The sequence below is a fragment of the Sus scrofa genome, chromosome 2 (genome assembly GCF_054392235.1).
Source record: "Sus scrofa isolate SSC_HxYL_T2T_F1_AM1 chromosome 2, Sscrofa_HxYL_maternal_Yorkshire_Landrace_v2.0, whole genome shotgun sequence".
In the NCBI taxonomy this organism is placed as follows: Eukaryota; Metazoa; Chordata; class Mammalia; order Artiodactyla; family Suidae; genus Sus; species Sus scrofa.
Genome location: NC_139384.1, coordinates 130,952,443 through 130,966,213, shown reverse-complemented (window position 1 = coordinate 130,966,213; position 13,771 = coordinate 130,952,443). Strand labels below are relative to the sequence as shown.

General features: G+C 41.8%; 1 protein-coding gene and 1 long non-coding RNA gene across 15 annotated transcripts in view; both read right to left on the bottom strand.

Annotated features, from left to right (window-relative positions):
• COMMD10 (COMM domain containing 10) overlaps positions 1-13,771 on the bottom strand; it is a 236,814-nt gene that overhangs the window by 27,578 nt on the left and 195,465 nt on the right. For 11 of the 14 annotated variants that reach the window (XR_014836326.1, XR_014836334.1, XR_014836327.1 and 8 more), the window contains exons 7-8: positions 5,990-6,201; positions 5,758-5,805 (exon numbers count right to left, since the gene is read on the bottom strand). Coding sequence is in view for 1 of the 14 variants with exons in the window: in XM_021079259.2 (XP_020934918.2) it covers positions 6,004-6,201 (198 nt within the window). In the remaining 13 variants the exon portion in view is untranslated. Of the gene's footprint in view, positions 1-206; positions 5,806-5,989; positions 6,202-13,771 lie in introns of those variants that run through there. The other 3 variants (XR_014836332.1, XR_014836333.1, XM_021079259.2) reach the window with 3 other exon arrangements.
• On the bottom strand, positions 8,417-12,234 carry LOC146405699 (uncharacterized). Its single transcript, XR_014838608.1, has 2 exons — positions 12,008-12,234; positions 8,417-11,871 (listed from the first exon to the last, which is right to left on the bottom strand). It is a non-coding gene; the product is annotated as an uncharacterized LOC146405699 (long non-coding RNA).

The window sequence follows — 13,771 nt, the reverse complement described above, 5'->3', positions numbered from 1 at the left end:
CCATGTGCTGTGGGTGTGGCCATAAAAAGAGACCAAAAAAAAAAAAAAAAAAAAGAAAATGTGATAAACTCGACCTCTCATATGCTGCCATTGAGAATGTAAACTCTGGAAAATGGTTTGGCAGTTTCTTTAAAAAAAAAAAATACCCAGCAAAGGCACTCTGGACATTCATTCTACAGAAATGAAGTCTCCCATGTACACAAAAGATCTGTACAAGATTGCTCATAGCAGCTTTATTTGTAACAGCCTCAAACTGGAGACAACCAAAATGGTCCTCAGTAGGTGAATAGTTGAACTACAGTACATCTATAATATGGAATACTACTCAGCCATAAAGAGAAATGAACTATCATTACAACCACTTGGATGGTTTTCGAGGACATTATGCTGAATGGGAAAAAAAAAACCTTAAAAGGTCACATACTGCATGGTTCCATTTATATAACATTCTCAAAAATGACAAAAATACAGAGATGGAAAACAGATTACTGAAGGTTAGGGATGATGGTGGGGCTGAAAACTATAAAAGGGGTAATAGTGCTATATCTTGATTGTGGTGGTCATTACAGAAATCTACACAAAGAATAATGCACACACATTGTAACAATGTTAAATTTTTATATTATATGACTTTATAAGATGTAATTATTGGAGGAACCTGGGTGAAGGGTACCCGGGACTTCCCTGTACTATGTTTGCAACTTCCCATGAATCTATAATTGTCTCAAAAGAAAAAGTTTTAAAAAAATCATAAAAAAACAAGACAATACAAATCTAGAACATACATCAAAGAGCTGTAGGACACTATTAAATAGTCTGCTGTTCAAAATGAGAATCCATCAAGAGGAAGAGAATGGGTCAAAATAAATACTTGAAAAAATTATGGCAGGATTTTCCAAAATTAATGACAGACACCAACCCAGATCCAAGAAGCTCAAAGGACACAAAGCAAGATTAAAACAAAAACAAAAAGCCAAAAACCTAGGCATCTACCGTCAAACTGCTGAAAGGCAAAGACCAAAGAGAAAATCTTGAAAGCCCCCAGAGGGAAAAAGACACATTATCAATAAGGGAAGAAGGATAAGAATTAGAGTCAATGTCTTATCAGTAACCATGCAAGAAGGAAGACAATGGAGTAAGATCTTAAATGGGCTGAAAGAGAAAACTATCAACATAAAATGCTCTATGAATTGAGCATTATATACTAATTGTATATGATATGCAGTGACAAAGTTGGGGTTGTCCCAGAAATGTACATTTAGTTGAACATTTTAAAGAAAAAAAAAAAAAAAGGAGTCCTGCTCGTGGCTCAGCTGTTAATGAACTCAACTGGCATCCAAGATAATGTGGGTTTGGAGTTCCTGTCATGGCTCAGTGGTTAACGAATCTGAATGGGAACCATGAGGTTGCAGGTTTGATCCCTGCCCTTGCTCAGTGGGTTAAGGATCTGGCATTGCCATGAGCTGTGGTGTGGGTTGCAGATGTGGCTCGGATCCTGCATTGCTGTGGCTCTGGCGTAGGCCGGTGGCTACAGCTCTGATTCGACCCCTAGCCTGGGAACCTCCATATGCCGCGGGAGAGGCCAAAGAAAAGGCAAAAAGACAAAAAAAAAAAAAAAAAAAAAAAAAAAAGAGGATGTGGGTTTGATCCCTGGCCTTTCTCAGTGGGTTAAGGATCCAGCATTGCCATGAGCTGTGGTGTAGGTTGCAGACATGGCTCAGAGCTGGCATTGCTGTGGCTGGAAACTTCAGACCCCTAGCCTGGAAACTTCCACATCCTTCAGGTGCAGCCTTTAAAAAAAGCATAAAAGCTATGACTATAAAATTTTGAAAAGGAAATATAGGAGAAAATATTTGTAAATTTGAATATGGCAAAAATTTCTTCACAGAAAGCACAAACCATAATAGAAAAAGACTGGTAAGAGAAGACTTTTTCAAAATTAAGCTCTTTTTGGAAGGGAAGCCACTGAAAGGGAGAAAATTTTTGCAGTAACTATATCTGACAAAAGGAACTGTTTCCAGAATAATGCAAAGAACAGTTATTAAGAAGACAACATAATTTAAAAAATGAACAAAATATTTGAAAGTATGATTCTCAAAAGAAGATATATGAATGGCCAACACATACAGGAAGAATTGCTCAATATCTTTAGTCATGTGAGAATGCCTAGAAAAGTTAAATTAGAAAGACTGGTAGGAGTTTTCCATCGTGGCTCAGTGGTTAATGAATCTGACTAAGAACCATGAGGTTGCGGGTTCGATCCCTGCCCTTGCTCAGTGGGTTAAGGATCCCGCGTTGCCGTGAGCTGTGGTGTAGGTTGCAGACGCGGCTCGGATCCTTCGTTGCTGTGGCTCTGGCGTAGGCCGGTGGCTACAGCTCCGACTCGACCCCTAGCCTGGGAACCTCCATATGCCATGGCAGCGCCCCTAGAAAAGGCAATAAGACAAACAAAACAAAACAAAAAACCGCAGAAAGACTGACAAGACCAAGTATTTGTGACAATATGAATCAATGACATCTGCCTAGATGGATGGTGGGAATGTAACATGGTACAGTTATTTTGGGAAAAAATTTGGAAATTTCTTATTAACAAACATTTTCCATACAATGCATTAGTTTCTAGGCATTTCCACTAGAAGAATGAAAACATGTGCCCTGCCAAACACAGACACAAATGTCCATAGCAACTTTACTCAGAAAAGCTCCCAAACCAAAATAATCCCAAATTCCATCATCAGATAAACATTTTGTAGCATATCCATACAGCAGAATACTCTTCAGGAGTAAAGAAGAACAAATTTTGGATACATACAACAACATGGATAAATCTAAAATATATGCTGAACAAAAGAAGCCAGACACGGAAGAGCACATACTGTATGGTTTCCACTTACGTGAAATTCTAGGAGAGGCAAAACTAATCTATAACGACAGAAAAGAAATCAATGGTTTCCTGGAACCAAAAAAGTCTTGACTGCCAAAGAACATGCAGGGTCTTTGGGTATAATGGAAATGTTCTATATCTTAACTGTAATGGGGGTACATTTGTACATACATTTGTCAAACTTACTGAATTGCACAATTAAGATGAGTGTATTTTATTGTATGTAAATTGAATCTCAACAAATTTGACTACGAATAAAAAATAAATCCTAGTTTTTATTATTTTAAAAAATTTTTAGGGCTTTATCCATGACATACGGAAGTTCCTGGGCCAGGGACTGAATCGGAGCCACAGCTGTGACTTACACTGTAGCTGCAGCAACACTGGATCCTTTAACCCACTGTGCCAGCCTAGGAATGGAACTTGCACCTCCACAGTGACCAGAGCTGCTGCAGTCTGATTCTTAACCTCTTGTGCCATGGTGAGAAGGCCGTAAATCCTAGTTATTTTTATATTTGGTTTTCAGACAACTGGATTTCAGCATCCAGGATGGTGCATTGCAGTGAAACAAGCTATGCCATTCTAAGGCCTGAGTTCTAGCCAGCTGCTAGCCCAGAGGCCTGGGAATGCCTTCCTCTCAAACTCAATGACATCCCATGTCTAGACGGCCACCATTCTGAATGTCCCTGTTTACAGAATCCTGCTCTTGGTGTTAAGAGAGGGTGAGGGAGTCTTGGTTAATAAAGAGGTGCCATGAAGAGCTGTTGTAGTCCCAGAGTCTGGCACAGTACCTCTTCTATGGATAAATAAGACAAAATAAGAGTACAGGCATACTTCACTTTATTGCACTTTGCTTCACAGATACTGTGGTGTTTTTGCAATTGAAGGTTTATGGCAACCCTGGGTTAAGCAAGCCTATTGGTGTCATTTTTCCAACAGTGTTATTTTTAAATTAAGGTGTGTACACTGTTTTTTAGACATAATGCTAATGCCTATTTAATACACTACAGTAGAGTGTGAACATAACTTTTATATGCACTGGGAAACCAAAAAGATTTGTGTGATTCACTTTATTCTGATATTCATTTTATTGTGGTGCCCTGGAAATGAACTCACAGCATCTCTGAGGTATGCCTGTATTCCCAAAGGAAACCTTAGATCTCTTCAGCAGCACACAGGCAAAGACTGAGAGAGTCAGAGGTGAAGAGAGGGAGCAAAAACAGTGGCCTTGAAGAAAACCATCAGGCCAGGAGATGCCTCAATACCGGCTCTTAGAGCAAGTCCAGTCTATGAAGCACACAAGCCAACCACTTGCAAATCATGGCAGTGAATGTTCTCACTGATTTCACTGGCCTAGGTAAACAGAGCCACCCTCACTGGAGCAATTCCCTAGTGAGGGACATTTTATTTCCTGTGCACCTCTAATTCACAATAAGCTGCATCTCCAGCCAGGGCTAGTCTGCAAGGTGCAAGCTTCATCACTGTTACTCCTTGCAGAGAATCTGGCCTGTTTCAGGATACTCCCAGGCAGGCCTATTTTCACTGGACCCATGTGTCTCTTGCTTCCCACCACAGAGGTGTATGCACATCCCAGATCATTTAATCAGCATGGGCTCCTTTTCAGTGACAGCCAGCAAAGACAGTCTAAATGTGGCTTGACCTAACTCACACAGTTCTTGCTACTTCCACAGAGGCTCATATGTGACCCATCGGTTAATGAAAATGAATGACACACAGTGTGTCACATATGTCCATACATTCAATGTAGTACGCAGGCGATAAATCATGCTTTGGGGGAAGCTCCAGAAGACTATGTGGAACAGGCTCTGTTGGCTCTCTCACATATAATGCAAGATCTCATGCCTTTAGTTCCTGGACAAATATCTGATCAGAAATAGCAAAATGTCCTGCTAAGTAAACCAACATGATAAAGGAAAATCATTAGGCCAAATTAAGCAGCAGATGTGGGAGTAAAGCAGAAGCTTTATGTGGGGGGTAAGACCACCTATGAGAAACCAGTGATGTTTTGAAGAGGGAAGGACAAGCAATATTTTGCTTTGCCACCTGAAGACTAGGATGCTTGTGGGCTAACAGGTGGCTAATTACCTTGAGGGGAGATAAACTCCAAATTCAACGTATTTGACAAACCACTGTTGCTTTCCCAAAGGTAATAGCAGTAGACGGGGAATTTCTTGGATCCCCCAAACAGACCATTTTGAACTACCAGGTAAGGAACAACATTTTGGAAGTTATCTCCCCCATTTCCCGAGACGGCAATTTGTATCACAACTTCCCACCTCACTTGAAGAGGCAGTGCAATGTAATGGTAAGGGTTTGGATTGAGGATCACAAGACGCGTTTTCCGCTCCTGGCTCCACCAAGAAGGGGCCCCCTGACTTTAGGTGAGTCACTTATCTTCTCCGATCCTCACAAGTCATTAGACCACTCAGTATTTCCCTAGTTTCTTCTGGGTCTTTCCATGTTGTTTCTGTTCGGTCTTCCAGAATGTTCCTTAGCTTGCCTTCTAGGAGCAACCATTTGCTCGGCCTCCCAGTTGAGGGTCAATGCTGCTGTCTGACCTGCCATTGGGGCCAATGCTGCAGCTCCCAAATGACATTTGCTCATTTTCAATGAACAGATGAGTGAATAACTCCATGCATAAATAAATTCCTGGTTCCTTCCTGTATGTTGGCTCCCTCTGTGGGCTGCCATTACTTCCATCAAACAGGGTGTTAAAATGAACTTGAGCTGTGCTCAGTTAGTCTGTCCTTATTCAGGACCTTCTGTGTGTCAAGCATCAAAGTAGGCAGGTGCTTAGAGGGATCAAAGACATATGACAAGATCTGGCCCATAAAGAACTTTACATCCTTTACCTTGTCTGTGACTCCACATCAAGAGGTGGTGAGTATATCAGTCAGGGTCTGAGCAGGAGACAGAAACCATACAGTGATTAAATAGGGGAAATTTCACATAAAGAACTATGAAGTTATGGTAGAACAGTAACTCTGATATAAGAGAACTTTATAGAGTACTTTAGACTTGAGGAAAAGCCCTAGGGAGAATAAAATGGAAGAGTATGCCCGTCCACAAGGCTGGGGTTCATACCTGGTTAGAGAAGATCACTGAATCCATTGGATGGAGGAGAAGTTTGTCTGTTTTCCCAGGCAGGGCTGGTCTACAGTCACTCGGAGAGCAGGAAACAGCTGTCCAGGAAGTAAGTAAGCTGCAGCCCGTGACCAGATGTGTACAGCTGCAGAGGGAGTGTCATTGTTCCCAGGAAGCTTGGCATCCCCAGCGTCCCTGTCAGATTGGCCAACCTGAGGGGCAGGGGGTATGTGAGAAGAGAGGATCAGGGCACACGTGAGTCACAGCCAGAGGGCAGTTGAGTGGGCAGAGAGTGCGCGGTACCGTGGGGGGAGATTATGGCAGAGTGTTCACCAGGCGAGGCCAGGACTGCAAGGTTGCCCAAGATCTGTGTGCTCTGGAGCTACAGCTGGGGTAGACACCACAGATATCCTTGAAACCATACCAGTGACCAACAAGTGGCAGTGGGACCCGAAGAAGCCTCTTCCTTCTGTATTGTCCCTCCCCAGGGCTTGCCACCGAGAAAGCTTAACACGGTGTGCTCGCTGTAAAGGAGAAGAGCTCCAAGGGATTCTGACCATTATGGCAGAGCAGGAATTGAAGGGAACATTCAGAGCTGAGAGGCAAAAACCGTTAGCAAAAGAGCCCTCAACCAGGCATCAGAAATCCTGAGTGCAACCTGTGCAATCGCAGCCATGTGACTTAGGTGTCTCCGTTTCAAGTCGTTCATCTATAAAATGGAAATTATACTTGTCCAATTTATGAAATAAGAATATTATGAGGATCGATAGGATTAGGAGGACAAAGGGCTGTAAACCGTCAAGTGCTGCGCATTTCCAAGGGGCACTGCTGTTAGCTGTTTTTGGCATTACATGGGCTGCCCCACCAAGCTGGGTGATGTTCCCCCTAGGAGTAAAGCCAAAGAGATGAGACCGTGTCTTCATTTCTAGCACTGACCACACTAAGTGGCAAAAGTACGCAGTTAATTAGTCTTTGTTGCCAAAATTATACTCTTGTATTTATTTATTTCTGGCTGTACCTGTGGCATGCAAAAGTTCCCAGGACTAGAGATTGAACCTGAGTCACAGCAGTGACAATGCTGGATCCCTAACTGCTAGGCCACCAGGGAACTCCCTCTTTTACTTACTTATTGACAGTCTGATTCAGTGAGGGGCTGAAGTGGACCAAGTGAAATGAAGGTAAGGCTGTGTCTGACCAAGCAAGGACCAACCAGATCTCCTCAGAAGTAGTCCACACTGATATTTCCCCATCTTTCTTCTTAATGCCAGAAAGCTGCTGGAGAGAGAGCTTCTTTGCCTTGTGATCAGCCTCTTCTTGAGGCCCTGGGATAATAAATGCCTTTATGGTAGAAGCAACTCAAGGTGGTTTCAGGAGGACCTTACTTGCTGCCCTATTAAATAGTTTGTAGATAAATAAATGTATAAATGAATGAAAATAAGCAAACAGAGGTGCCCAGCTAAAGTCTTGCCCAGAATCCTATCTGAATGGTAATCATAGGGTTACCAAAATGAATTTTTTTGTAAATATAACACTTTTAAAAACACATACACACAGGAGTACCCGTTGTGGCTCAGGAGGTTAAGAATCCAGCTAGTAGCTATGAGGATGCAGGTTCCATCTCTGGCCTTGCTCAGTGGGTTAAGGATCTGGTGTTGCTGTGAGCTGTGGTGTAGGTCACAGATGTGGCTCAGATCTGGTGTGGCTGTGGCATAGGCCAGCAGGTGCAGCTCCAGTATGACCTCTAGCCTGGGAACTTCCATGTGCCACAGGTGTGGTCATAAAAAATAAACAAATAATTTAAAAAAATTAAAACAACAACAACACACACACAGACAAACCTTTGGCCATTCCTTTCTCTATTACTCTCTCTTCCTTAAAAAAAAATATTACATTTTACATTTATGTAAAAAATATTACATATTACATTTATATATATAAAAAGCAGCTGCTAAGTTATTCATTTATTTATTATATTTTTGCAGCAGAAATGTCACAGTAGATGACATGAGAACTCTGTCTGGCATCTTGGGTCCTGCTATTTGAGGTCTGAAGGGTATCTCTGCATAAATGGTAAGCTCCTGTGCTTCTCACTCTGCCCATCCTGGGTCTGCAGTGGATCCATGCAGGGAGGAAGATGGGAACAAGCTGGGAACAGCTGGAAGGGACAAAAACTGAGGACATGATGACTGGTCTGGGGGAGAAGCATCCTGCCATCTGGCTTCCCTTCCCCACAATGGCAGTCCGGAAGAAGCAGAAAGAAGTAAGCAAGTTTAATTATTTTGAACATACCCTGGGACTTCTCAGAGCCCCCTGCAAGGAGGGAAAATGTCACATACTCTTTAAAGCTAAACATCATTAATTAGATTTTTTTTTTTTTTTGGTCCTGCCTATAACACATTTTGTGGATGAAGTTCAGCCAATGAGCACTTTCATAGATTTGAGCAAGGTAGTGTTTAATTGTTGGAAGCAGAAACAACTTGGCATCGCAAAATCAAGTTGCTCTGCTTTTGATATGCAACACACCGGTATGGGTTAAATACTTCAGGGTGAAACTACCATATGGAAGAAGTCTTAAATTCAGTCGTTCTCATGCCTGAAGCAAATTCTGTGGGTTTTGTAAGATGTGAATCAGTTCTACCGGCCGATAACTACACACATTTAGAAAAGGAAGCACAAAGGCAGCCCTGAAGTACTTCGGACATCTGTTACTGGAGCATATGGGGCTAACTTGATCAGTCAGTAAACATCTCATCCTCTCTTCTCAGTTTCCTACCTAGTTGTCCTGCATTGTAAATGCTTAGTCTGGAAAGAGAGGAGCCCTGTTTTCAATTGTTCTTTTCCTTCCACAAAGTCAACGAACGGTCAAAAGACAGAATCATGTCAGGCTATCAAAGGTACATTCCATCCCTGCTCAGCTTCATAGGGAGCTGGTGGGAGCAGCTGAAGTTCAAGTTCTCAGAAATGTAGAGGAAGGTGCATGTGAGGTGAATTTCCATCCTTCCGGTGACCTGGTCTCACTGGTCTGTTGCAGCCTTTGAAATTGGCTCAGCAATGTCTCCCCTCTGTTTTCAGAGAAGTGGAGATTTTGCTTATCAGGAATGGGGTCCTCAGACAAAGTCAGTCATTGATTTTTAAAGCCTCCTTCTCTTACTCCCGCCCACTTGAGAGTTGAGAGGTAAGAATGATGACTCTGGTATTTTTGTCCATAGTCTGTACACATGTTCATCACTGAAAAGTAAGACACATTTGCTATTATTTATAGAGGACAGAGGGGAAATTGTGAGTGCATTTAATGGCACTTGACTAGAAAACCCCCAAATCTTGTGTTGCCTGTCACTCTTCAACTATTGACATTCCCAAGGAAGCTACATACAGAAAGGATGATAGCAGTTGAGAAACAAAGTAACACTTTATTATTACCTTTCAGAGCTTGATAAGAATGGCTTAAAGCACATGGTTCACTCCTAAGGCCTGAGAAGGATTCCCTTTCCCTTCTTCCTTACACATCTCAGCTTCAGCTCAAATTCTGGACCATCACTCATCCCTGCCAGCCACATGGCACAGAACTAAAGTGCTGATGCTTTGCTGAGGCAGAGAAAGATGACCAGGCCCTCTTTCCCAACTCATGCAGTGAAAGCAGGAAGTTCGAGGGAGGATCACCATGCATAAAGTCTTTTTATAGCACTCTGCCCATCCGTAAACACCAATCAATCAATATTTTATAACTGACCAAAAGGAATGGCTGAGCATTCTCCCTTACGAGATGGGGGGAGCTGGAAAGGGAGACAACACAAAGAAAGCAGAGGAACAGAAACATTTCTTTCCCTGTAAAACATTCACCCTCTCCCCACAAACATGTTCTATTTGAAAGCCTATACAGAGACGCTTATGAAATAGAGGTGGCTTCTTTAGTAAAGCAAAACACATAAAATTTAGTCTTAGGAAGCTGATGGAAAGGGGAATAATTATTTAATTATAGGAGGATTGTCTTCTAAAAAAAATGATTCTATAGAAAGAAAAATCTGATTTTTCGAGGTGTCACCTTTTTAAGTCAATAGTTTTGTAATCCTGGATCCCCCAGCATAAACTATAAAGCTAAATCTAAGAATAAAAATTTAATTGTGACTATGCTGATTACAAATGTAACTGAATATGAAACCTAAAAAGAAGAGATCCTAAAGTATAAAGGCATTTATAGGAATGCATTTTTTGTTTTTTCAGGGTCACACCCCATGGCATATGGAAGTTCCCAGGCTAGGGGTTGAATCGGAGCTACAGCTACCAGGCTATGCCACAGCCACAGCAAGGCAGGATCCGAACCTTGTCTGCAACCTACACCACATCTCATGGCAATGCTGGATCCTTAACCCACTGAGCAAGGCCAGGGATCAAACCCGCATCCTCATGGATCTTAGTCGGGTTCATTAAGCACTGAGCCACAACAGAAACTCCCAAGGAATGAATTTATGGACCCAAAGAAAATAATCCAGGAAAATGAAAGATGGGAGGAGGGGTTCCTGGAGCCCACAGAGGAAAGCACAGCACTGTAAAATCAGAACATGTGAGCAAATTCTCATTGAGTACCTGAAGCAATAACACAACACAGGGCAGTCACACTCTGCTGACCCATCGGCTCAGGGACTCCATCAACACATCTAAGTCTGCCCAGCGGAACTTTCTAAGACCGCTGAGCCAAACCTACCAGGGAGGATAATAGCACACCTAGAAGAGGTGGCCACTCCCAGAGTCCCTCAAGCCTGCTGAGTGAGGAACAACTGTGTTGAGTAATTTTCAAGTCCAGAAAGCTGATGCACCCAAACTGGATGACGAGTTATTACTATTCGAGTTATTTTAGATCACACAAGTAAGGTACGGAACACGCTTTTACAGTAAACTCTGACAGAGAGGATCTTTACTGCCATGAGGTGGAAAAGTTAGATGTTATAAATCATCATTTATATCAAAAACAAACTGATCTCTCACAGTGGACTCTACATCTTAACACAGTCCTAAGAGCTCCTGCTGTGGAGCAGTGGGTTAAGGCCCAGGTGTTTCTACAGCTGTGGCTTAGATTCAGTCCCTGGCCTGAGCACTTCCATATGCCATGGGAGTGGCTGAAAAAGGAAAAAATAAAAATATACAGTCTTGGTAACCTAGTGAAAATTTTAATTTTAATTTAAAATACTAACTCAATTTTAATTTAAAAGTGTTATTGAACAGTTTTCTGCATGGCTCTCTGCATCTTGCTTTCATTCTGCATTACGCGTGTGAACTTTTTCAGATTTTTATCCAGCCTGTATGTTTGGGATAACTTGGAACAATCTGTGTCATCGTCAAACTACCCACATCAGTGAGAAAGCCTTGTTGTGGGCAGTGTGTATCTGTGTGCCTTGATTAATCAAGACCACTTCTTCAACAGGAAACTGAAATCTGGGTAATGAGCTCATGAAATCTATACATACTTAACATACATCTCAACGTTAGAATGTTGCAGCTATCTTTCTGGAGCACTCCATTTGACCCTGTCGCATTAGCACCTCTGAGTTTGGTAGGAACGTAAGTTTTTTCGGTGTTTGCGGCATTAGTACCAGAAGCATGTCTAGGTCAAGTTTGCGATCACCATAAATCTCCTCACGGCAGTGGGAGAACTTGCTCTAGCATTCTGGAGGGGAGAAATCTGGTTCTCTAGCAGGTGACCAGGCTTTTAATCAGTGTACGTGCCACTCCTGCTTGGTGAATGAAAGGATCGGTGACCTGAGGCGATCCTCCCCAGAAGAGAGGTGGCTGTTACCTGGTGGTGGTGGTGGTGGGGTTTACCAATGCATTTGGCGATAGCCATTTGAAATGTACTCTTGTAAATCTGAGGTTTCTGATGGTTTTGCCTGTATTTAAGAATTCAGAGGGCAATGTGCAAATAGGAGAGATGGAGAGAGAAAAAGAAAAAAAAATACTAATGTATTCCATTAACTCATTCAGTCAATATTTCTTAAATACCCTGATGTTCACAAGACTACTTACATCAGCATGTAAGAGAGCGAGAGGCTGGACGGCAGAGTCGAGCACGTGGCCTGGGATGTATGAGTCACTCCTTTCTCCAGTCATTTGGAAAATTACTGTGCTCTATCGCCAAAGCATAACTGCGTTCCTGGAGAGGGAGAAATGCTGAAGCCTCCTGTGTGGAAGTGTTAGAGCAGCCTGTTTCTGGGGACAGCTCTTTGCTCTGTTCTTAGGTAGTCTGGCTGAACCTGTAAGAAGTACGTGAACTGCATACCAGAAACATAAAGAAAGCCTGGCTCCCTCAGAAGCAAGGAGACATGGGGGAAAGACTTAAGGCATCACGGAGCTCCAGGCCTCTCAGCAAGTCCACGTTTATTAAAGATGAGGAAAACCTTATTATTGACTTTTCCTTAAACAACCCAAGAAGGATGGATTATGCTCTTTTAAACTCAGTATCAGAAATAAATGCAACTATTAACTTATTGTTAACTGCTTTCCCCTTCTTCCCTTTACCTAGATTTCTTTAAAAAAAATATTTTAAGAAACCAAGCCATTTATAGAATGAGATTCTCATAGTCTCATTAAAAGATGCTAAAAATGACTGAACTCTGGTTTTATATTATACATTCATTATTTTTCCTGCCGTGGAGATTAAAACAGCTTCTCTCATCCTGTAGCAACCTCTTCCTTACAGATTTATAGCCTGGATTTGCTTCAACGTTTTTCTCTTTGCTAAATATTTCTTTAGAAATAAAAACTAATAAATGTCTACTTCAAATAAAACAAATAAGGCAAGCTATGAAAACTGCCATCACATGGATTTAGATCATAGGTCTCCTCTCAGCAAGTTCAACCTTACACTTCAGAGAAGTGAAAGACCTTTAAAAAGATTCAAGAGTAGGTATGACGGGGGAGGGAGAAGGGAGGGGAGAAGGAAGCAATGATAAGACCCTTGAAATTCTGCAAAATTATAAATGCCATTAAGCTTTACTATCAAATCCCTCAAATTAATGTGTTCCTAATTTTAGCCTTAAATGAGGCTGGTATATTGAGCAGAACTATTTGCATAATGATGACAAAAATCAAAGTTTTAGGGAAGCCAAATTGACTCATTTGAAACTCAAATTCTAATTTCTGAGCACCTTCTGACTAATGAGCCTGAACAAGTCAGAACTGTCCTGGCCCTCTTCTTCAACAGTGGAGAAGAGATTATATAAAGATTGTGGGGGAAATCCACAATGTATACCTATGGTTCTATGGTTTCCTTCCCAAGGAGCCACACTGGTGGAGGGGGTGCATATATCTTCTCAGTGGCTCTGAGAATGTAGCCTGAAGTGGCAGGACACAAGCACAAAGTGTTTTTGCAGTTTCCCATTTTCTCTTTTAACATTTATATGTATTTTCAACTATACTTCAAAATATTTACCTCTCTTTATAAATATGCATGCTCCAAATTACTGGCTAATTAAAATCATGTCACCCCCATATTAGAGTACAGAACAAGCTGCTGTATTAAAAAGATACCGAATATAGTTACTAAAAAACATGTTTTATTTCTCATGTAAGGGTCTGGAAGCAGTAGTTTTTCAAGGTCATATCAGCAGTACTGCTGCCTGAGGACATTCACGGACCGGACTTCCTTCCATCTTGTTGCTCTTTACCCCTTAAGGGATTATTATCCTTCTCTGGTCAAAGCTGACTTAGTTTTAGTTCCCATTGTGGCTCAGCGGGTTATGAACCTGACTAGCATCCATGAGGATGTGGGTTTGATTCCTGGTATCACTC